This window comes from Callithrix jacchus, chromosome 2 (assembly GCF_049354715.1).
Source record: "Callithrix jacchus isolate 240 chromosome 2, calJac240_pri, whole genome shotgun sequence".
Classification (NCBI taxonomy): Eukaryota; Metazoa; Chordata; class Mammalia; order Primates; family Cebidae; genus Callithrix; species Callithrix jacchus.
The window spans coordinates 33,001,629-33,023,935 of record NC_133503.1 but is presented as its reverse complement, the minus strand read 5'-3'; the positions used below and the strand labels follow the sequence as shown (position 1 = coordinate 33,023,935).

General features: G+C 40.6%; 1 protein-coding gene across 2 annotated transcripts in view; it reads left to right on the top strand.

Annotated features, from left to right (window-relative positions):
• The window catches only part of SAR1B (secretion associated Ras related GTPase 1B), a 31,589-nt gene extending 11,101 nt beyond the window's left edge, over positions 1-20,488 (top strand). The window contains exons 2-7 of one of the 2 annotated variants that reach the window (XM_002744161.6): positions 2,024-2,099; positions 5,314-5,433; positions 8,289-8,354; positions 11,846-11,949; positions 13,620-13,751; positions 14,907-20,488. In XM_002744161.6, the coding sequence (XP_002744207.1) occupies positions 2,042-2,099; positions 5,314-5,433; positions 8,289-8,354; positions 11,846-11,949; positions 13,620-13,751; positions 14,907-15,023 (597 nt within the window). In that variant the 5' untranslated portion in view covers positions 2,024-2,041 and the 3' untranslated portion in view covers positions 15,024-20,488. The remainder of the gene's footprint in view (positions 1-2,023; positions 2,100-5,313; positions 5,434-8,288; positions 8,355-11,845; positions 11,950-13,619; positions 13,752-14,906) is intronic. The other variant, XM_017967658.5, reaches the window with a different exon arrangement.
• The last annotated feature ends 1,819 nt before the right edge of the window (positions 20,489-22,307 follow it).

Sequence of the window (22,307 nt, the reverse complement as noted above, 5' to 3'; positions counted from 1 at the left end):
GATTACAGATGCTAGCCACCATTCCCAGCCTAAAATTTTTCTTAAGTGACACTTGTGATACACGTTTTTGTACATAAAACTTGAAACTTTTCTATATTTAGAATAATTTCCTTTTTTTTTTCAGACAGTTTCACTCTGTCACCCAGGCTGGAGTGCAGTGGTGCAATCTCGGCTCTCTGCAACCTCCTACTCCCTGGTTCGAGTGATTCTAATGCCTCAGTGTCCCTAGTAGCTATGAGTACAGGCACCAGGCACCACCAATGGCTAATTTTTGTTGTTGTTGTGGAAAGGAAGTTTAACTCTATCACCCAGGCTGGAGTGCAGTGGTTCAGGCTTAGCTGACTGCAACGTCCACCTCCTGGGTTCAAGTGATTCTGCCTTAGCCTACCGAGTAGCTGGGATTACAAGCACCCACTGCCACACTTGGCTAATTTTCATGTTTTTAGTAGAGACCAGGTTTCACCACATTGGCCAGGGTGGTCTTGACCTCCTGACTTCTGGTAATCAGCCTGCCTCTGTCTAAAAAGTTACTGGGATTACAGGCCTGAGCCACTGTGCCTGGCCTCTTTATTAAGGATAATTTCTTTTTTGTTTTTGTTTTTTGAGTTGAGTCTCGCTCTGTCACACAGGCAGTGGTGCGATCTCAGCTCAGTGCAACCTCCGCCACCCAGGCTCAAGCAATTCTCATGCTTCAACCTCAGGAGTAGCTGGAACTATAGTTGCGCACCACCACGCCCAGCTAATTTTGGTATTTTTAGTAGAGACAGGGTTTCACCATGTTGGCCAGGCTGGTTTCAAACTCCTGAACTCAAGTGATCCACCTGCTTCAGCCACCCAAATTGCTAGTATTACAGGTGTGAGCCACTGTGCCTGGCCTATATTTAAGATAATTTCTTTTTTTTTTTTGGTCTTCTTTTTTTTTTTAAAGACGGGGTTGCACCATGTTGGTAGGGCTGGTCTTGAACTCCCGACCTCAGGTGATCCACCTGCCTTGGCCTCCAAAGTGCTTGGATTACAGGCATGAGCCACCATGCCTGGCCTTTTTTTTTTTTTTTTGGTCTTCTTAAAGCTAAGCCTTTAAGTGTAAGATAATTTCTAAAAGTAGAATTCTTGGGTCTAATGATAGTAACAGATATATTTTTGCCTAATTGATTTTGTGCTAGTTTATACTGCCACCAAATGTGCCTCTTTTACCACATCCTTTTTGTTCCTGGCTGTTAAAATTCTTTTTCATTTTGCTACTTTAGTTGACAAAGAATGGTTTCTACTTGGTATTTTAATGTCTTTTTTTTTTTGAGATGGATTCTCACTATGTAGCCCAGGCTGGAGTTTAGTGGCGTGATCTTGGCTCACTGCAACCTCTACCTTCTGGTTTCAAGTGATTCTCCTGCCTCAGCTTCCAGAGTAGCTGGGATTAGAGGTGCCTGCCATCACACCTAGCTGATTTTTTTTTTTTTTAGTAAAGACAGGTTTTCACCATGTTGGCCAGGCTGGTCTCAAACTCCTGACCTTGTGATCTACCCGCCTCAGCCTCCTAAAATGCTGGGATTACAGGTGTGGGCTACCACGCCTGGCCTTGTTTTGTTGTTAAGACAGAGTTTCACTCTGGCACCCAGGCTGGGGTGCAGTGGTATGATCAGGGCTTACAGCAGCCTCAACCTCCTGGGCTCAAGTGATCCTCCCACCTCAGCCTCCTAAATTGCTGGGACCACAAGTGCATTCTACCATGCCTGGCTAATTTTTAAATTTTTTTAGAAATGGGGTTTTGCCATGTGCCCAGGCTGGTCTTAAACTCCTAAGCTCAAGTGATCCTCCTGTCTAGGCCTCCCAAAATGCTAGAATGTCAAGCATGAGCCACTACATCACTATAGATCATGTTAGACCAGCCTGGATAAGAGTGTGTAATTCTTTGCAGTAAGGTTGCTATAGGATTATCTACTCAGAGTTGGTGTTTAACAGTATTGGTGTTTAGTGTATATTGGTGTTTAATATTGACTACTAAATTCAAAACTCCTTTTTTCAGACCCTATCAGATTTGGATATGTCCTTCATATTTGATTGGATTTACAGTGGTTTCAGCAGTGTGCTACAGTTTCTAGGTATTGTTGGTTCTTTGTTCTTTATAGTTATCCTCTTTGGTCTTATTTGTTTAATAGTGCCTATCTGTGTCAAGTCTCTTTATATATAAGCCAGTAGTTAAGAATAGTTAAGAATATAGTCTTTGAAATCATATAAATATGTTCAATTATTTGTTATATCCCTTTTAAATTAAGTAATCTTTGGCAAATTACTTTTTTTCACCTTAACCTGCGTTTCCTTATCTGTAAAATGGTAATAATAATTCCTGGCTGTTAAGGTGTTAGGAATATTACGAACAGAAATATCTACCATTTATTAGCTAGTTTACCTATGTGCTTTAATGCTTTATGTCATTTAATCCTTAGAGGAATTCAGTATGTTATTTTTATTATTAAAATGCATGTTCCATAAAGTACCTTGTATACCATAAATAGCAGTTAATAATCTGCTAAATAAGATGTATTTACCCAGGAATTTTTTTTTAATTTTATAGGGATGGGGTCTTGCTATGTTGCCCAAGCTGTTTTTTTGTTTCTTTGTTTTTGAGGCAGAGTCTTGCTCTATCACCCAGGCTGGAGTTCAGTGGCGTGATCTCTCACTGTAATGTCCGCCTCCCAGGTTCAAGCCATTCTTCTGCCTCAATCTCTCGAGTAGCTGGGACTACAGGTGTGTGCCACCATACCAGCTAATTTTTGTATTTTTCGTAGAGATGGGGCTTCACCTTGTTGGCCAGGCTGGTCTTGAATCCACCTGCCTCAGCCTCCCAAAGTGCTAAGATTACAGGCGTGAGCCATTGTGCCCAGCCTTGCTACAGTTTTTTTTTTGTTGTTGTTGTTGGGGCAGAGGGTCACTGAGTCTCACTCTGTCACCCAGGCTGGAGTGCAGTAGCGCGATCTCAGCTCACTGTACCCTCCGCCTCCCAGGTTCAAGCAATTCTCCTGCCTCAGCCTCCCAAGTAACTGGGACTATAGGCGTGTACCACCCGGCCCGACTACTTTTTGTATTTTAGTAGAGATGGGGTTTCACCACGTTGGCCAGACTGGTCTTGAACTCCTGACCTCAAATGATCCACCTACCTCGGCCTCCCAAATTGCTGGGACTACAGGCATGAGCCACTGCACTCAGTCTCCTTGGTACAGTTTTTAGGTAACATGGGTCCTTTGCTCTCTTAGTTATCGTCTTTTATCTTATTTATATATTAGGGTTTATTTGTGTCGAGCCTCTTTCTATATGAGGCAATAGTTAAGAATATGGGCTTTGTAATGTTACAAATATGTTCAATTACTCATTGCATCTTTTCCTCTTTTTTTTGAGATGAAGTCTCGCTCTTGTCCCCCAGGCTGGAATGCAATGGCACTATCTCGGCTAACTCCAACTTCCGCTTCCTGGGTTCAAGTGATTCTCCTGCCTCAGCCTCCTGAGTAGCTGGGATTATAAGCGTCTGGCCAATGTTTGTATTTTTAGTAGAAACGAGGTTTCACCATGTTGGCCAGGCTGGTCTCGAACTCCTGACCTTGTGATTGGCCTGCCTGGGCCTCCCAAAATGCTGGGATTACAGGCATGAGCCACCACACCTGGCCATATTGCTTTTAAATTATGTAATCTTGGGCAAATTGCTTTTTCATGACACTCATAGAAGTAGTGACAGTCAAACAAGTAGATTCTTTAATGATAAAAAATATATATAGTTCTCCCCCCAAAAATAAAAAATTAGGACATCAAAGAGTATATTTCTTGGTCTTAAGCATGGATAAAGACTAAGTGTTATTTTAGTATGAATTTATTAGAAAACAAATGGCCTAAGTATAGTTGCCTAATGTCTTTAAATGTTTATTTCAAATACCAACTTGAACCAGAAAAAAGTTTATTTATTGATTAAATATTTTTTCAACTGCTACTAAAAGTTAAGACTAGTCTTCTCTCATGTAATTCTGTGGCGGTTAGACAATTAAACACGTAAAAAATGAAGTTTGGATGGCTGGGCATGGTGGCTCACGCCTGTAATCCCAGCACTTTGGAAGGCCAAGGCAGGCGGATCACAAGGTCAGGAGATTGAGACCATCCTGGCTAACAAACATGGTGAAACCCCATCTCTGCCGAAGATATAAAAAATTAGCCGGACGTGGTAGCATGCACCTGTAGTCTCAGCTACTCAGGAGACTGAGGCAGAATCACTTGAACCTGGGAGGCAGAGGGTGCAGTGAGCCAAGATTGTGCCATTGCACTTTAGCCTGGGCAACAGAGCGAGACTCTGTCTCAAAATAAATAAATAAATAAATAAAATAAAAAGGTTTGGCTGGGCATGTGGCTCACGATTGTAATCCCAGCACTTTGGGAGGCCAAGGTGGGCAGTTCACTTGAGGCCAAGAGTTCAAGACCAGACTGGCTAACATGGTAAAACCCCATCTCTACCAAAAAATACAAAATTTAGCTGGGTGTAGTGGTACACACCTGTGGTCTCAGCTACTCAGGAAGCTGGGGTGGGAGGATTGCTTGAGCCCAGGAAGTTGAGGCTGCAGCAAGCTGTAATAATGCTGTTGCACTTCAGCCTAGGCAAGAGTGAGAACCTGCCTCTAAATAAATTAAGTAAGTTCAATATGAAATTTAGCAGTTCAATTCCAGTCTAAATTGGTCAATGCTGCCTTTTTTCTATTTATCAATTTATCGATCAATTCCTGGTTGATACTTCTAAAATTAAAGTAATCAGCATTTTGGCATTATGGATATGTTAAGGCAACACACCTATTGACTGAGTCGAAGTTTGGTTTTATAATTATTTGAAGTCCCAAATCATGAATAGATTTATTTATTTATTTATGAGATAGAGTCTCACTCTGTTGCCTACGCTGGAGTGCAATGGCATGATCTCAGCTCACTGCAACCTCCACCTCCTGGGTTCCAGTGATTCTCCTGCCTCAGCTTCCCGAGTAGCTGGGATTACAGGCATATACCACCACACCTGGCTAATTTTTGTATTTTTAGTAGAGTCGAGGTTTTGCCATGTTGGTTAGGCTGTTCTTGAACTCCTGACCTCAGATGATTGGCCTGCCTCAGCCTCCCAAAGTGCTGGGATTACATTGTGAGCCACTGTGCCCAGCCATGAATAGATTTAATATAGCTCTTTTAAAATCGAAAATAGGTTTACAACTCCAACCTTAATCGGGTCAAATTTAAATTCATTTGGATAATCTGTGTCAGATATCACTTTGACCAATCATAGCTCTTACTTTGCAGGATTATATAAGAAGACAGGTAAATTGGTATTTCTTGGATTGGATAATGCAGGAAAAACAACACTGCTACACATGCTAAAAGATGACAGACTTGGACAACATGTCCCAACATTACATCCCAGTAAGTATATTCCTACATACAGTGTGATACTTGATCAAGTGATGCTAAATCACACACACTAACCAAAACTGTTTTGTTTTGTCTTGCTCTGTTGCCCAGGCTGCATGCAGTGCAGTAGTATGATCACAGTTCACTGCTACCTCTGCCTTCCTGGCTTAAGCCATCCTCTTGACTAGGCCTCCCAAGTAGCTGGGACCACAGGCATATGCCACCACACACTTAATTTTTATATTTTTTCAGAGACCAGGTTTCAGTATGTTGTCCAGGCTGGTGTCGAACTCCTTAGCTCAAGTGATCAGCCTGTCTTGGCCTCCCAAAGTATTGGGATCATAGGCATGAGCCACCACACATGGGCAAGTTTTTCATTTTGGGAGCGTTTTCTGGTAGATAAATTATGATCAGGCGACTTGACCTGTTCCTAAAATAATATAGTAAATTATATGTGACCTGGCTCCCAGGGAGTATATTTAGATCTTAAAGTAGTACTCATATATTTTGTTTTTTTTGAGACAGAGTCTCACTCTGTTGCCCAGGCTGGAGTGCAGTCTCATGATCTCAGCTCACTGCAACCTCTGCCTCCCAGGTTCAAGCAATTCTCCTGCCTCAGCCTCCCTAGTAGCTGGGATTACAGGCACGTGCTACCACACCCAGCTAATTTTTGTAGTTTCAGTAGGTAAGGGGTTTCAGCATGTTAGCCAGTCTGGTCTTAAACTCATGACCTCAGGCAATCCGCCTGCCTCAGCCTCCTAAAGTGCTGGGATTACAGATGTGAGCCACCACACCCAGCCAAAAATTCAATTTTTTTTTTGAGATGGGGTTTCACCCCATCTCAGTGCTGTGGTGCCATCTCAGCTCACTGTAACCTCTGCCTCCCAGGTTCAAGCAATTCTTCTGCCTCAGCCTCCTGAGTAGCTGGGATTACAGGCATGCGCCACCACTCCCTGCTAATTTTTTATTTTTAGTAAAAAAATTTTTTCTCCACTTGGGTCAGGCTGGTTTCTATTTCCTGACCTCAAATGATCGGCCTGCCTTGGCTTCCCAAAGTGCTGGGGTTACAGGGGTGAGCCATTGTGCCTGGCCAAAAATGGAAAGTTTTAAAACAATTTTTAAAATAATTTGTGTGTTCTTGTTCTTTTAGAAAGACCACCTGGGCCAGGTGTGGTTGCTCATGCCTGTAATCTCAGCACTTAGGGAGGCACAGGTGGGAGGATATCTTGTTTTAACAAGATAAAGTACTCTGGGCTAAAGTAGTTACACTAAAACTTGGGTTGTTGGCCAGGCTCGGTGGCTCACACCTGTAATCCCAGCACTTTGGGAGGCCAAGGTGGATGGATCACTTGAGGTCAGGCATTCGAGACCAGCCTGGCCAGCATGGCGAAACCTCGTTTCTACTAAAAATAGAAAAAAATTAGCTAGGTGTGGTAGCGTGCACCTGTAATCCTAGCTACTGGGGAGGCTGAAGCAGGAGAATCACTTGAACCCTGGAGGCAGAGGTTGCAGTGAGCAGAGATCATGCCACTGCACTCCAGCCTGGGAGACAGAATGAGACTGTCTAAAAAACAAACAAACAATAAACTTATGTTGTCATTATGGGGCACTTATGCTTTTGACCTTAAGGAATTACTGGGTCTGGAATTACCCTCCCACTGTATGCACTAGAAAACTGGACAAAAAATATACTACAACAGTTTTCAGACATTGGCCAACAGCTAGCACAGAACTGTGATTCCTGAAAGAAAGGAAACAACTCTTCTTTATTTTAGTTTTATGGCAAGAGATAATTTTCAGACCATGGTGCAAGGAAAGGACATCCCAACATAGTCCAATAATCTTGCTGAGTTGAGGAGATGTAGAAAGGCCAACAGGACTAGAATTTTTTGCTAGGCCAGAGAGGAGGGACCTCTGGACAGAAAGGACTAGAAATTTACATCGGGCCAGGCACGGTGGCTCAAGCCTATAATCCCAGCACTTTGGGAGGCCGAGGTGGGTGGATCACGAGGTCAAGAGATCGAGACCATCCTGGTCAACATGGTGAAACCCCGTCTCTACTAAAAATACAAAAAATTAGCTGGGCATGGTGGTGCGTGCCTGTAATCCCGGCTACTCAGGAGGCTGAGGCAGGAGAATTGCCTGAACCCAGGAGGCGGAGGTTGCGGTGAGCCGAGATCGCGCCATTGCACTCCAGCCTGGGTAACAAGAGTGAAAGACCATGCCTGGGATCTGTACAGGCATGAGTTACCATGCCCAGCCTGAAATGAAAATTTCACTGGCTAGGATTAACAGTAAATTAGATAGTGCCAGTACTGTAGAAGGAAAGCCCAGTAAACAATGCAATAGAAACTATCCAAAATGAAGCACAGAAAGAAAAATGACTGAAAGCAAAATAAACAGAGCCTCAATGACTGGTGGGACAATATCAGACAGTCTAACAAATCTGCAAAAATTAGCCAGGCATGGTGGTGCGTGCCTGTAGTCCCAGCTACTCAGGAGGCTGAGGCAGGAGAATCGCTTGAACCCAGAAGGCAGAGGTTGCACTGAGCCAAGATCACACCTCTGAATGGAATTCCAGCCTGGCGATAGAACAAAACACTGTCTCAAAAAAATAAAAGAAAGAAAAGAATAGAGAAGGAAAAATAAATGTTGGATTTATGGTGGGTAATGAATACCAGAAGTGAATATTACAATTATTTGTCATAATGTCAATATGAATTGGTGTATATCTAATTACAAAAAGTATTATTGTACCAGTTCCTAAATGATTGATTTGACCTTATTTACAATAAAAGTAAATCAAACATTAAGTAGTAATATAAGCTATTAATGGGTTTGTAAAAATATTTTAAATTCTTATTTAGCTTCAGAAGAACTGACCATTGCTGGCATGACGTTTACAACTTTTGATCTGGGTGGACATGTTCAAGGTAAGATTCATTTTATTTTTTGAGACAGGATCTCACTCTGTCTCCCACGCTGGAGTGCGGTGGTGCAATCTCAGCTCACTGTGACCTCTGCCTTCTGGGTTCAAGTGATCCTCATGCCTTAGTCTCCCCAGTAACTGGGATTACAGGCATGTGCCACCACGCCCGGCTAATTTTTGTATTTTTAGTAGAGATGGGGTTTCGCCATGTTCAAGGTAAGATTCTATTACTCTTATAGTCACTTTGTCTTCTTTTCTTTTTTTTTTTCTGGAATTAGAAAACCTGAAGTAACACTTTGTTTTATTTTAACTTAACAAAAATGTGGCCATTAGTTCCAGTATATGAAATCTCGTTCTATTCACTTAAGGCCAGAGTAGATTTAAAATGTAGGGATTATTACTCCCTGTTAAATGCTTTAAAAGTGAAGGGTGTTAAAAAAAAGAAAAGAAAACCAGTAAAATAAAAAATAAAGAAAAGCAAAGGGTGATTTTCATGATACTTCTGGTCAGTTCAAATTGGAATTGCTTTTGGTGGCTAAGTGTTTGAGTAAAATTTAGCTTCCATTCTCTCTAGTTCAGTCTGCTTGCTATTGTTATAATCATGTTATGAACATGTTAATGCTCTTTAAAAAAAAAAAAAAAAAACCTTAAATGGCTAACTCATTACCTACAAAACATGCCAGACTTATTAACCTGGCATTCAGGATCTCTATGATCTGGTCCCAGTTTACTTTTCTGGGTTTTAAAATGTATTATTTTATAGAGACAGGGTCTCACTCACTAAGTTGCCCAGGCTGGTCTCCAACTCTTGGGCTCAAGCAATCCTCCCACCTCAGCCTCCCAAAAGTATTGGGATTATAGGTGTGAGCCAACACCTGACCTACTTTTCTAGTCTTTATTTCCCGCTATTCCCCTTCCCATTCTTTTTACTTTAACCAAATCAGACCTTCTTGGTGTTTTTCTACCTCTGTGCTTTTGCTCATGCCATCCCCATCCACACATGAGTGACCCCTTCAGGGCCCAGTGCTGTTCCCTCCCTTGGGAATCCATTCTCAGTTGGAGTGCTCTCAGCTGTACTTCATAGCACTTAGTGCATTTGTGTACATGTCTATAACAAATTTAGAAAGACTTCTTTATGTCCTGTATTAAACTTGCAGGTACTAAAATCCTATTTGTTTGTTTTTTTTTTAATTAAAAAGAATGCTTTTAGAGATGGGGTCTCACTATCTTGCCCAGGCTGATTTTGAAGTCCTGGCCTCAAGCAGTCCTCTTACCTCAGTTTCCTAAAGTTCTGGGATTATAGGTGTGAGCCCCCACACCTGGCCTGTTCATTTTTTATATCCCCAAAAGTATTTGGCAACATTTAGCTCATAGTAAGTCATAACCGAGTTGGCAGGCATTCTAAAGACCTGATATGACATATAGTTGAAAAGACTGTAAGCAGTTCTTGCTAGTGAAAGCACATTTGTGACCTATAATTGCCTGGTATATATGCAAAATAATTTCTAGAATATGATTATTAGAATTGCAATCTAATGGAATTGTGTGAGACTTCATTTCTATATTGTTTTTGGGATATGTCATAGTGGCTGGGAATTACAGGGGACTCAGGCCTGTAATTCCAGTGCTTTGAGAGGCTGAGGTGGGAGGATCACTTGAAGCCAGGAGTTCCAGACCAGCTGTGCAACATAGCAAGAGCCTGTCTCTACACAGAATTTAAAAAAATTAATGGGGCATGATGATAGACACTGATAGTCCCAGCTACTCAGGAGGCTGAGATAGGAAGATGGCTTGAGCTCAAGAGATTGAGGCTGCAGTGAACTAGCCTGGATAACAGAGTGAGACCCTGTCTCTTAAAAAAAAAAAAAAAAAAAAGAGCGAAAGAGGTATGTCATAAAACTAAAGTCAGTGAAGAAAGTTATGGGAAAAAATTGCTCTTATGATTTCATAGACTTTAATTATCAACATTTGATCTTTTCTGTTATGAGTAAAACAGTTTGCTTTTTTATTTTTATTTTTATTTATTTATTTTTTGAGACAGAGTTTCGCTGTTGTTACCCAGACTGGAGTGCAATGGCAGGATCTCGGCTCACCACAACCTCCGCCTTCTGGGTTCAAGCAATTCACCTGCCTCAGCCTCCCGAGTAGCTGGGACTACAGGCGTGCACCACCATGCCCAGCTAATTTTTTATATTTTTAGTAGAGACGGGGTTTCACCTTGTTGACCAGGATGGTCTCTATCTCTTGACCACGTGATCCACCCGCCTCGGCCTCCCAAAATGCTGGGATTATAGGCATAAGCCACCGTGCCTGGCCAACAGTTTGCTTTTTTAAAAAAATTTTTATTTATTAACTTATTTTGAGACAGAGTCTGGCTCTGTCGCCCAGACTGGAAGTGCAGTGGTGTGATCTTAGCTCACTGCAAACTCTGCTTCCTGTGCTCCATCCTCCCACCTCAGCCTCCCAAGTAGCTGGGTAGGTACATGCCACCACACTTGGCTAATTTTTTTTTTTTTTTTGAGATGGAGTCTCGCTGTGTCACCCAGGCCGGAGTGCAGTGGTGCGATCACAGCTCACAGTAACCTCTGCCTCCCAGGTTCAAGCAAATCTCTTGCCTCAAACTCCTAAGTAGCTGGGATCACTGGCACATGCCACCATTCCCGGCTAATTTTTGTGTTTTTAATAGAGACAGGGTTTCGCCATGTTGGCCAGGCTGGTCTCAAACGCCTGACCTCCAGTGATCCACCCATCTCAGCATCCTAAAGTGCTGGGATTACAGGCATGAGCCACTTCGCCTGGCCTTGGCTAATTTTTTGTATTTTTTATAGAGATGAGGTTTCACCATGTTGTGCAGGCTGGTCTGAACTCCTGAGCTCAAGCAATCCACCCGCCTTGGCCTTCCAAAGTGTTGGGATTACAGGCGTGAGCCACAACACCTGGCCTTATTATTCTAATTTAACACGCTTACACCTAGTATTAATTTCCTTTTGTCACTCATTCCAAAGTTACCGTGGCAAAAAAAAAAAAAAAAAATCTGATAACCAGAAATGTCAAAAAATGAATACTGCATATATGTGTAATATAAATACACACTTTATTTATATGTAATTACATATACATGTAGGTTTTTTACGGCTTATATTTTAGATTTATATTGTAGCAGTCCTCCAATGAATTTAACATGTATCATTATGCACTAGTGGCAAATATTCTACTTTTTTAATTTTTATTCTTTTAAATATTCTACTTCTTACATACAATAATTGGGAAGAGACTAAAGTATTTGACTTGCCCACAATCAAGGAAAGCCTGAAATTTCCTCTTTGGTGTTCTCAGAAGAAATTGGCACCATTGGGTAAAAGATTGACATGAATATATTGTGAAGTAGCAGCAGCTAAGGGATTACTGCCCTTGATATCTTGTTGGACTCTTTGCTTAAACCATCAGCTGGGTTTGACCAGCAAATAAACTCTAACTCCTGATTGTTTTTATTAGCTCGAAGAGTGTGGAAAAACTACCTTCCTGCTATCAATGGCATTGTCTTTCTGGTGGATTGTGCAGACCATGAAAGGCTGTTAGAATCAAAAGAAGAACTTGATGTAAGTTAAATAATTGAAACTAAATATAGTCAAATCACTGTAGTAAGTCTGAAGAAGTCTGAAGAAGTAGGTTGGAGATAATGGTTATTAGAGTGCTGCTTTTCTGGAGTCTTTGATGAAACTCTTAGCAATTTGTTGAGCTAAATGATTGCTTTAAATGGTGATTACTCAGAGTGCAGAAGGGCCGGGCTTGATGGCTCATGCCTGTAATCCCAGCCCTTGGGGAGGCCGTGGTGGGTGGATCACTAGATCAAGAGATCGAGACCATCCTGACCAACATGGTGAAACCCCATCTCTACTAAAATATAAAAATTAGCTGGGCATGGTGGTGCGTGCCTGTAGTGTCAGCGACTCTGGAGGCTGAGGCAGGAGACTCACTTGAACCAGGAAGGTGGAGGTTGCAGTGAGCTGAGATCATGCCATTGCACTCCATCCTGGTGACAGAGTGAGACTCCATCTCAAAAAAAAAAAAAAAATGCAGAGGGAGTAACTTTGAGTAACTGTAGCTATTGAGGAAGTACCAACACAGACATCCTTTATGAAGACTTAAGAAGCTCACCCTGTACAGAATATACCTTTTTAGTATATTTCATGTCTGCTATCTTCCTGGAGTGGGTTGATCTTGAGTCCCTGGTCATGCTTGGATGCTATTTCATAAGCCACAACCTGAAATGATAGGACATGCCATCTTTGACACTACTCCCAGGAGTGAGCAGAGGCATATGTAGCTAACTCCTTTCCAGTATCCCAGGTCACATACTTTGTAAAGGGGCCCAACAGCCACAGACAAGGTCAACACTAGATCTGGGGCCACAGAGTAAGCAGGTCCATGATCTGATTGAAGGTTGATCCTACCATGCCTCTGCCCAGAGCAGGCAAACAAATACTTGTACATGTGGAAAAGTCCAGGTAGGTTCTATGGTTATAAAATAAGGATAAAGAATGCCTGAATTCCTACTTTGCTCCAGAGACTGTGTATGTTATTTCATTAAATTCTCAATTTCATAGGGTAGATACTACTGTTCCTAATTCTCTCTAGAGCTTCAGTCAGGCTAACTTGCCCAAAGTCACATCTCAGAAGCAGTAGAGGCTGGGCCTGGTGGCTCATGCCTGTAATTCTGGCACTTTGGGAGGCTGAGGGGGGCGGACTGTGAGGTCAGAGGTTTGAGACCAGTCTGGCCAACATGGTGAAACCCCGTCTCTGCTAAAAATACAAAAATTAGCTGGATGTGGTGGTGCATGTCTGTAATCCCAGCTACTCAGGAGGCTGGGGCAGGAGAATCGCTTGAACCCAGGAGGTGGAGGTTGCAGGGAGCTGAGGTTACACCATTGTACTCCAGCCTGGGCAACAGGGCATGACTCCATCTCAAAAAAAAAAAAAGCAGCAGTAGAACCAGAAGTGAAACCAGATCTGTCCACCTCTAAGGTGTTGGCTCTATACACTCTATGTCACTGCTTTACAAGGTGAACAGAGTACACATTTACAGGAAGAGGCCTAGGAAGACAGAAGAATTGAGCTTATGGTTTCATTGAGGTCACTTTAAAATGTGGGGAAAGTTTGCCAAAGAAAACTGGTATGACATGATATCATAGAAAATAGTCCTTCACTGTTTTATCATATCAAAATAAGCTCTTTGGATGGTTTCATATCAACTCTTGTTTTTTTACAGTCACTAATGACAGATGAAACCATTGCTAATGTGCCTATACTGATTCTTGGGAATAAGATCGACAGACCTGAAGCCATCAGTGAAGAGAGGTTACGAGAGATGTTTGGTTTATATGGTCAGACAACAGGAAAGGTAAAAAAAAAAAAAAAAAATTATGATGGGTGTGAATGTTTAATTCTATGATACAAATGTCTTCTTAAATTACTATTGTCCAACTATATAAGCCCATTATCATTCTTTTTTCTTAAAGAAAACTGTCATTTATACTTGTGGGTCTTCTTAGTGTCTTCATTTTTTTCTACCATGGAATGAAACCTTTTCTTGTTGACAATAAAAATGTCAAGGATCAGTTATGCCTAAAGCTTGTGCTTATGGGAAACTAAATTAAAGCTTTCAAAGTTATTTATCATGCACTTTGAGAATTAGCCACCAAACAATGTATTTGAGTGTTTAAGCATGGCAGTAGTGTGTTTAGGCCCCCGAGTTCACCAGAGATAAATAAGACATAAACCTGGTCATGGGAATATTTTAGGGTTTTCTGAACATACACTTTATAGTAAGCTTTAAGATGCATTGTTTTGGTATTCACTTTTCTTAGGATTTATTTTGGGGGAAACATCAGCATTGAAAAATTCCAGATTGGCCAGGCATGGTGGCTTATGCCTGTAATCCAAGCACGTTGGAGGCCAAGGCGGGCAGATCACCTGTGGTCGGGAGTTCAAGACCAGCCTGACCAACATGGTGAAACCCCGTCTTAAAAAAAAAGGAAAGAAAAATTCCAGATAAACAATGGAAGAACCCCAGAGGTTCACAAAATTTTCTTGGTTTACATATACTATTTCAGGGTGGAGAAATACTGCAGCATATAGCAGGAGGCTCTCATGTTAGACAAAGTAGACTCTGGTCTGTTTTTTGTCTTTTTTATAAATTTGCTCCACATTAATTTTAGGAAATGCCTTGTTTGGTCACAAACCTTCTCAGGGAATGTTTGTGTTTAATATTAGTGAAGTCAGTTGGGTTTTTTCTAAGTCAGATTATTTTCATCCTTGGGTATCTCACAAGCTCACCTCTTTCCCACTGAGTGGCCATCCTGTCCTAAGATAGCATGAGGAAGGAGGCTTCTTGTGATGTTTAGGGGACCTGGATGCCAAGCAGCCATGACTTTAACACAGACATGGATTTATCACAGTCACTTTTTTGTTCTAAAATGGAACCTATACTTCTGCTGGGATGTGGGGCTTTATTAATTTCATAAAACTCCAACAAAATGTCTCTCTTCTATTCTAGGGGAGTGTATCTCTGAAAGAACTGAATGCCCGACCCTTAGAAGTTTTCATGTGTAGTGTGCTCAAAAGACAAGGTTACGGAGAAGGCTTCCGCTGGATGGCACAGTACATTGATTAACACAGACCCACCGTGGTCCAGGTCTCAACGTTCAGGCTTACTTAGAGATTTGATTGCTCAACATGCATAACTTGAATTTAATAGACTTTTGCTGGTTATAAAACATGTTTTTTAGATTATTAGTATTATATCAACTTAATTGGAGTGAGAATTGAAAACTGATTCAAGTAAGTTTGAATATCACAATGTTAGCTTTCTAATTCTGTAAAAGTAATTGGTTTTTACAGTTTATAATCTGACATCACCCCAGCGCCATTTATAAAGAGCAACTTTCCAGCAGTACATTTGAAACACTTTTTAACAACATGAAATTATAAATATAAACCATATTTAAAAGCTCACCATGTTAAATTTTTTATGTACTTTTTTGGAACTAGTTTTTAAATTTTAGATTATATGTCCACTTAAGTGTACAGTTAATAATTAGCTTATTCAATGATTGCATGATGCCTTACAGTTTTCAGTAACATTTTTTCTTATGCAAACGTCATGCAATAAAACAAACTCAATGTTTGGCATCCTTGTTGGGCAAATGTTTCATTTAAATGTGTCTTATCTAGTTAGTATACTCTGAAAATTTTAGTATTTAATATTAGACATATGAGGTGATTGTTGGGAAAGGAGATTCCTTCAGAATATTTAGATAGCATTTAAGCCTCTCAAGGCTTTTATATTTACCATGAGACGGTTGTGGTCAGTTGCACCTGATACCACGTATCACTGAATCATGTGTATTTTTATTAGCGATGTGGCCACTACCATTGCTGATGGGGTCTGTGTCCTAGTCCCTGTGGGATTGGCCTTCTGAAGAAAAGCACATTTATGGTACACAAGGTTGATTATCAGTTTGGTAGGCCCTATAGTTCCATCCCAGTTGTCTGATTCTGAAGTGCTCCAGTCTTATTGGTGCCCAGTTGGGTAATCTGTGCCTCTTCCCCAAAAGTAATGACAGGCCCCAGTCTCTCCACATTTAGATGTACTCCCGGTCTCTTTACATTTAACGGTACTCCCTGGGGCAAGCAACAAGTAGGCTCTTGTGTGCAGTTTCACTGCAGAGACCTGCATATCTGAGGACTAAAACAGCTTGTTCTGCATCAGTCTGAGATATGCGGAGATTTTGTTCCTATCCTATAGCTCTTTTCTATTCTTTGGCATATTTTATTTTCTGATAGAAGAAAACAAGTGCTGGTTTCTAATTTTCTTTTTTCTTATTTGCTCTCAGGTAGTTCTTACTTTATAGAACAAAGACTTTTTGTTTGGCTTTTTTTGTTTTGTTTTGTTTTAGAGACAGTGTTTCACCATGTTGACCAGGCGGTGTCAAACACCTGACCTCAAGTGATCTGCCCGCCGTGGCCTCCCAAAGTGCTGGGATTACAGGTGTGAGCTACCATTGCCTGGCCTGACTTTTGTTTTTAGATATTATGCTTGTCATGTGATAGGGCCTGCAAACCTCATTGCCAGGCTTACTAAGAAAAATTTAGTTCTTCAAAAGCATTATAGTTTCCTAAGAAATTGAATTTTTTTTATGTTTGAGATTCCATCATTAGTAAGATAAGATGAAAGGTAACTGCCAAAAATGTATTTTTTAAAGACTCTCAAGTTTAAGATTTCTCTTCTGATTATAAGCCAAGTTTTATAATGTATTGAACCAATTCCATCATGAATAATTTTAATATCAAAAATTAGTGTTTTCTGTAGCCGTTGTCCACGTTACAGTTACAGTCCTTTTTGTCATCGATAATATAACCTATCAAGCAGATAAGGATTGAGGAATATGACTGGAAGGAATTACTAGTTAGCTAAACTGACAGGGTCTCTTCTTAAGATGACGTTTGATTTCAGTACTCTGACTTTTCTGATTCACTTTCATCTTCTTTCTAAATGAAAATGAAAGAGCTCCCTCCCTTCCTAGAAACGTCAGTAACACTAAGGGAAAAGTAGTGACATTGCAGCCCATTTATTTCTTCTTCCAGGTAGGTTTCAAGTGCTTACTCCTTCAGTGCTGACTAAATAGAACTAAGCCTTATGAAAAGTAACTGCCTCTTGTTCCTATTATCTGTCTTCAGTACCTTCAGGGACATGCCTTTCTTCAAGTATTTTCTAGAGTATCCATTGTGATACCGAAGAAGTTAATTATTTGTGTTGTAAATTGGTATGAAGGAAACAATGTCCTGGTTTCTCTAGCCAGGAAAAATGCTTCCTGGTATATTATCTCTCTCAGTCCAGAACCCTCATTCTAATTGTAACACTAAGATCAAAGAAACAAATAGTCACTTTGTAGACCACAGCTAAACTCTGGATATTTTCCCAAAGATGGAAGATTTTTATGGCTCCAGCCTCTAGAAAGGAAGCTATGTTTAGCAGCAACCAGCTTTCCTTCCAGCTCCAAGAGGCAGAGTTCCTGAGCCAGTGGACTTAACGTCTAGCTCTGAGAACCTCTCTGTAGTATATGCACTGGGTACTGCTCTTTTTCAAAAGAGCCAAATTAAGAAGATGGCAAGAAACAGTAGAAGCACAGAAGGAAGACAACTCTGTATGTGCCTATGTGGATATGTGCAACTGGGGAGTATTTTCCAGGTACATACTAGTACTAGGGACATATGCTAATTTTGTGTCCCACACCGTAAAATGTTAGGGTGTGGTTGTTAACACAGTGGTATACAAGTTCAGACTGGATTCAGGCACTCTCCAAAAGATTTTTTTTAAATCTAAAGTCTGAAATGTAAAAATATAAGGTCTCAACCCACTTTTACACTTTTAAAGAGATTCTTACCCACACCTGTTTCACTGACTGCTGTTAATTACAGTTTTGGATCATAGGTGGTTAAATTGACACACTTCAGTTTATCTCAGTGAATTTTTGGAATGGACATTATAGCATTTTTTAAAATTGGGGAATAGACATTTCCTAAAGTATGTGAAAAAAAATACTCACTGTTGGCTTGGTTAAACCAGTATCTTTGTATGAGTGCCAAAGATGTGTGAATGCAGATACTGCCTGTGTAGACCTAAATTTTAGTTTGGTGTGCCTGCATCCATATACAATTTTTTTGTGGTTTATAGCATAAAAGCAGAACATTGTTTTTTTTTCTTAGTTTTCAACCGGCTCATACTACTTTATAGTGCTTTCCAAGTATATAAACTACTTGTAAATCATTAAAATAAGGGATAACTGTGATAATAGTGTTTCTTGCCTTCTAGAAAATGATTTTATTAGCTACATTCAAAACCAAGCATCTTCACAGGTTCCATCATTAGAAACAGTATAGTTCTAGTTAACATGATTAGAGAGTTTCAGGGAAAAGGCTTATATTTTCTGAAACTGTATTTGGTATGTGACTCAATGTGGTATTTTGGTCTTGTTAGTCACTTATATGATTGAAGTTTGCAAGGATTTATTGCCAAGTAAAGTTTGACCAGAGTGTACTGAGAATAGCTACATAAAGGGAAATCTCTCAAAATTCCTTCTGTTCATTTAATTTGGAGCATATTATTTCAATAGTTTTAAACATGTAAAAAGTTGGTGAAGCATCAAAAAATCTTCAAGAAACAAAGAAAAAATAGAAATTAGCTAACAAATTCCTTAATGCAAAATTAATAGGTCATAAAATGTAGTCTATATTAAAAGCCAGAGGCTCTGCTATAAATGTAAGAGTTTAGAAAAACAGTGTACTTCAATTAAGGACTAAATTATCAAAATGGCATGTTTGGTTTTCTTTTCTTTTTTTTTTTTTGAGACGAAGTCTTGCTCTCTTGCCCAGGCTAGAGTGCAGTGGCATGATTCTTTGCTCACTGCAACTTCTAACTCCCAGGTTCAAGCAATTCTCATGCCTCACCACCCCGAGTAGCTGGGATTACAGGTGCACCCCACCATACCCACCTAATTTTTAAATTTTTAGTAGAGATGGGGTTTCACCATTTGGGCAGGCTGGTCTTGAATACCTGACCTCAATTGATCTGCCCACCTCAACCTCCCAGAGTGCTGGGGTTATACTCGTGAGCCACTGTGCTGGCCTAAAACTACATGTTTATGCTTCTGGTCATTTCTATTATTATCCTTCTTTTGAAATTTAAGTTAGTGCTTTTTAACCAAATAAAAGAAGAACCACCTCTTTGAATATATGACTCTGCCTCTGTGTAAAGTGACTGGGATTTTGTTAAAACCGTGTTTCTACTTCTAAACCCTGTAACCATTCCCCCTCAGAAATCCCCTCCCAACACCTGGATTTTAAAGATCCTCCAGTGTTAAGGGAAGCTACAGAGTCTATTAAAGATGCAGCTCTGAACCAATTAATTTTTGTCCTTAAAATGTAAAGCATTAAGTAGCTAATATATTTAATGCCACTAATTGTTGTTCAGGGCTTTCAGCATACTATTAAACAGAATCCAAAGTAATCAAAAGAAAGTAAGTGAATTTATCCAAAGCCAACTTTGTTTCTGGTGTGTTCCCTGCCCCAAATAGATTTTAGGGCAGAAGTAGAAAACTGAATTTACACAGAAGTATTTTTGGAAAAACTGCAGCACTACGAAGTAGATGGATTCTTCTTCAGTATACTTTTTTTTTTTTTGAGATGGAGTCTTGTTCTGTCATCCAGGCTGGAGTACAGTGGTGTGATCTCCACTCACTATCACCTCCACCTCCCAGGTTCAAGTGACTCTCCTGCCTCAGCATCCTAAGTAGCTGGGATTACAGGTGCCCACCACCACAGCTGGCTAATTTTTGTGTTTTGAGTAGAGACAGGGTTTCACTGTGTTGTCCAGGCTTGTCGAACTTCTGACCTCATGTGATCTGCCTGCCTTGGCATCCCAAAGTGAGTGCTAGTATTACAGGTGTGAACCACTGCACCTGGCCAGCATGCAGTTTAAATAGTGGCTTAGATTTAGTTTAAAATATTTGGGGGTGAAAGGCAGGAATAGTTCTGTTTTTGACAATACAGGTTTTCTTTGGGATTGTTTTCATTTTTGAGTATAGATTCATGTCAGAATGGCCAATTAACATGGGTTTCTGTATTCCCTGGTGTTGCTCCCAACCTGAACTCACAATCAGTTGCCATACTGAGGCAAGAACACTCAGGGTGAATGTAGTCAGGTTACTTTAAAAGTGACAAAGTATTTTTCCATGGTGAGGCCTTTAGTATTTGGCTGAATGTAAAGTATGCTGAAGTGGTAAATCGAGGGTAAGTTGTTAATCACTAACCTTGTTTGCACTTTTGTCCACTGCTGCTTGCACTAGGATCTTGGTGTGAATGTTCAGTTGTTTTACAGTGTATACAGATTATTAAGCATAATTTATATAAAGATGTTTCTGTTTACCTTTGTGTGTTTTACAACAAAGAGCTATAATAGATGGTTAAATGTTTTTGAATTGTGTTTATATGTTATTTTGATTATGTTCTATTATGTTTTCACCTATGAATTTGAGTGTCAGGAAGGGAAAAATAAAATGCTAATCTGGTCTTGAAGAACTCTAGTGTCAAGTTCCATTTTTATTATCCAACCATAATTTTTATTTTGTTCATTAGAAATGTCTTGGACTTTGAAAATTACAAAGATTGTAGAACTTTCCCTTTGTGCAAGGATCCTGAGGAAACTTTACTCAAGTAACAAGGCCTAATTTGCTTGGTAAAACTGAAAACAATTTATGGACAAACTGAAGTAGAATACAATGTCTACTCAGCTGAAATGTGAAAAATAAGATGACCATTTTATCTACATCACGTTTCTCTAGTATGCACAGAATCTCCTGGAGAGCTTTAAAATACAACATTCTCTCCCCTCCCCTCCCCTCCCCTCCCCTCCCCTCCCCCTCTGTCTCTCAAAATTCCTATTGTGATTCAGTAGATCTGGGGGTGAAAGTGGGAGGCAGAAAAAACAAGCTTCTCAGTTTTTTCTTTTTATACACACTCTCTTTTTTCTTTCTCCTCCCTCCGTCTTTTTTTTTTTTTTTGAGACAGAGTTTCACTCTTGTTGCCCAAGGTGGAGTGCAGTGGAGCAATCTCAGCTCACTGCAACGTCTGCCTCCCAGGTTCAAGTGATTCTCCTGTCTCAGCCTCCTGAGTAGTTGGGATTACAGGTACATGCCACCACACTCAGCTAATTTTTTGTATTTTTAGTAGAAACAGGGTTTTACCATGTTGGCCATGCTGGCCTCAAACTCCTGACTTTGGCCTCCCAAAGTGCTGGGATTACAGGTGTGAGCCACTCTGCCCCCTCCCCTTCCCTCCCTTCCTTCTTTCCTTTTTTTTTTTTTTTTGGTGGGGACAGGGTCTCACTATGTTGCTCAGGCTGGTCTTGAACTCCTGACTGAAGGTATCCTCCTGCCTTAGCCTCCCAAAGTGCTGGGATTGTAGGCATCAGCCACCATGCCTGGCCTCTCAGCTTTTTCTAATGTTGAAGTCTAAATTTTTCATTTAGGAGAAATATTGCTCTAACAATATTGCTAATAATAAATGATTCTTAGCCAATCAGTGAAACAAAAAAGAAGTAATCATTTTGGTAAGGATTATCAAGTTAGAGATTTAAATCCAAATATAAAACCTTTCTATAGCCACCTCTTTAACCTTCCCACTAACAATATACAGCAGTAACAAGCTTTGTGCTAGCTCTCAACATAATCTATCACAACTATTACAGTTGGGCCCATCAGAATAAAGATTTACTTATGGACCCTTAAATTATTTGTTGAATTGAAACTAACAAGTAGAGGCTGGGAGCAATGTAATCCTAGCACTTTGGGAGGCCGAAGCAGGAAGATTGCTTGAGGCCAGGAGTTCAAGACCTGGGCAACATAGCAAGACCCTGCTTCTACAAAAACATTTAGCTGGGTACAGTGGCACATACCTGTAGTCCTAGCTATTCAGAAGGCTGAGGTGGGAGGATTGCATGAGCCCAGGAATTCAAGGCTGTAGTAAGCTGTGATTGTGCCCCTGCACTGCAGCCAGGGCAACACAGTAAGACCCTGTCTCAGAAGAAAAGAACAAAAGAAACTAATAAGTAGATAGATAAAGTGAATGCAGTGCTTACTTCGGCAACATATATACTAAAATTGGAGATAGTAAATGCACCGAAGGGACCAATGCTTAAAAAAGTCTCAGGGGCTGGGTGTGCTAGCTCACGCCTGTAATCCCAGCACTTTGGGAGACCGAGGTGGGTGGATCACCTGAAGTAGGGAGTTCGAGACCAGCCTGGCTAACGTGATGAAACCCCACCTCTACTAAAAATAAAAAAATTAGGCCAGGCGCAGTGGCTCATGCCTGTAATCCCAGCACTTTGGGAGGCTGGGGT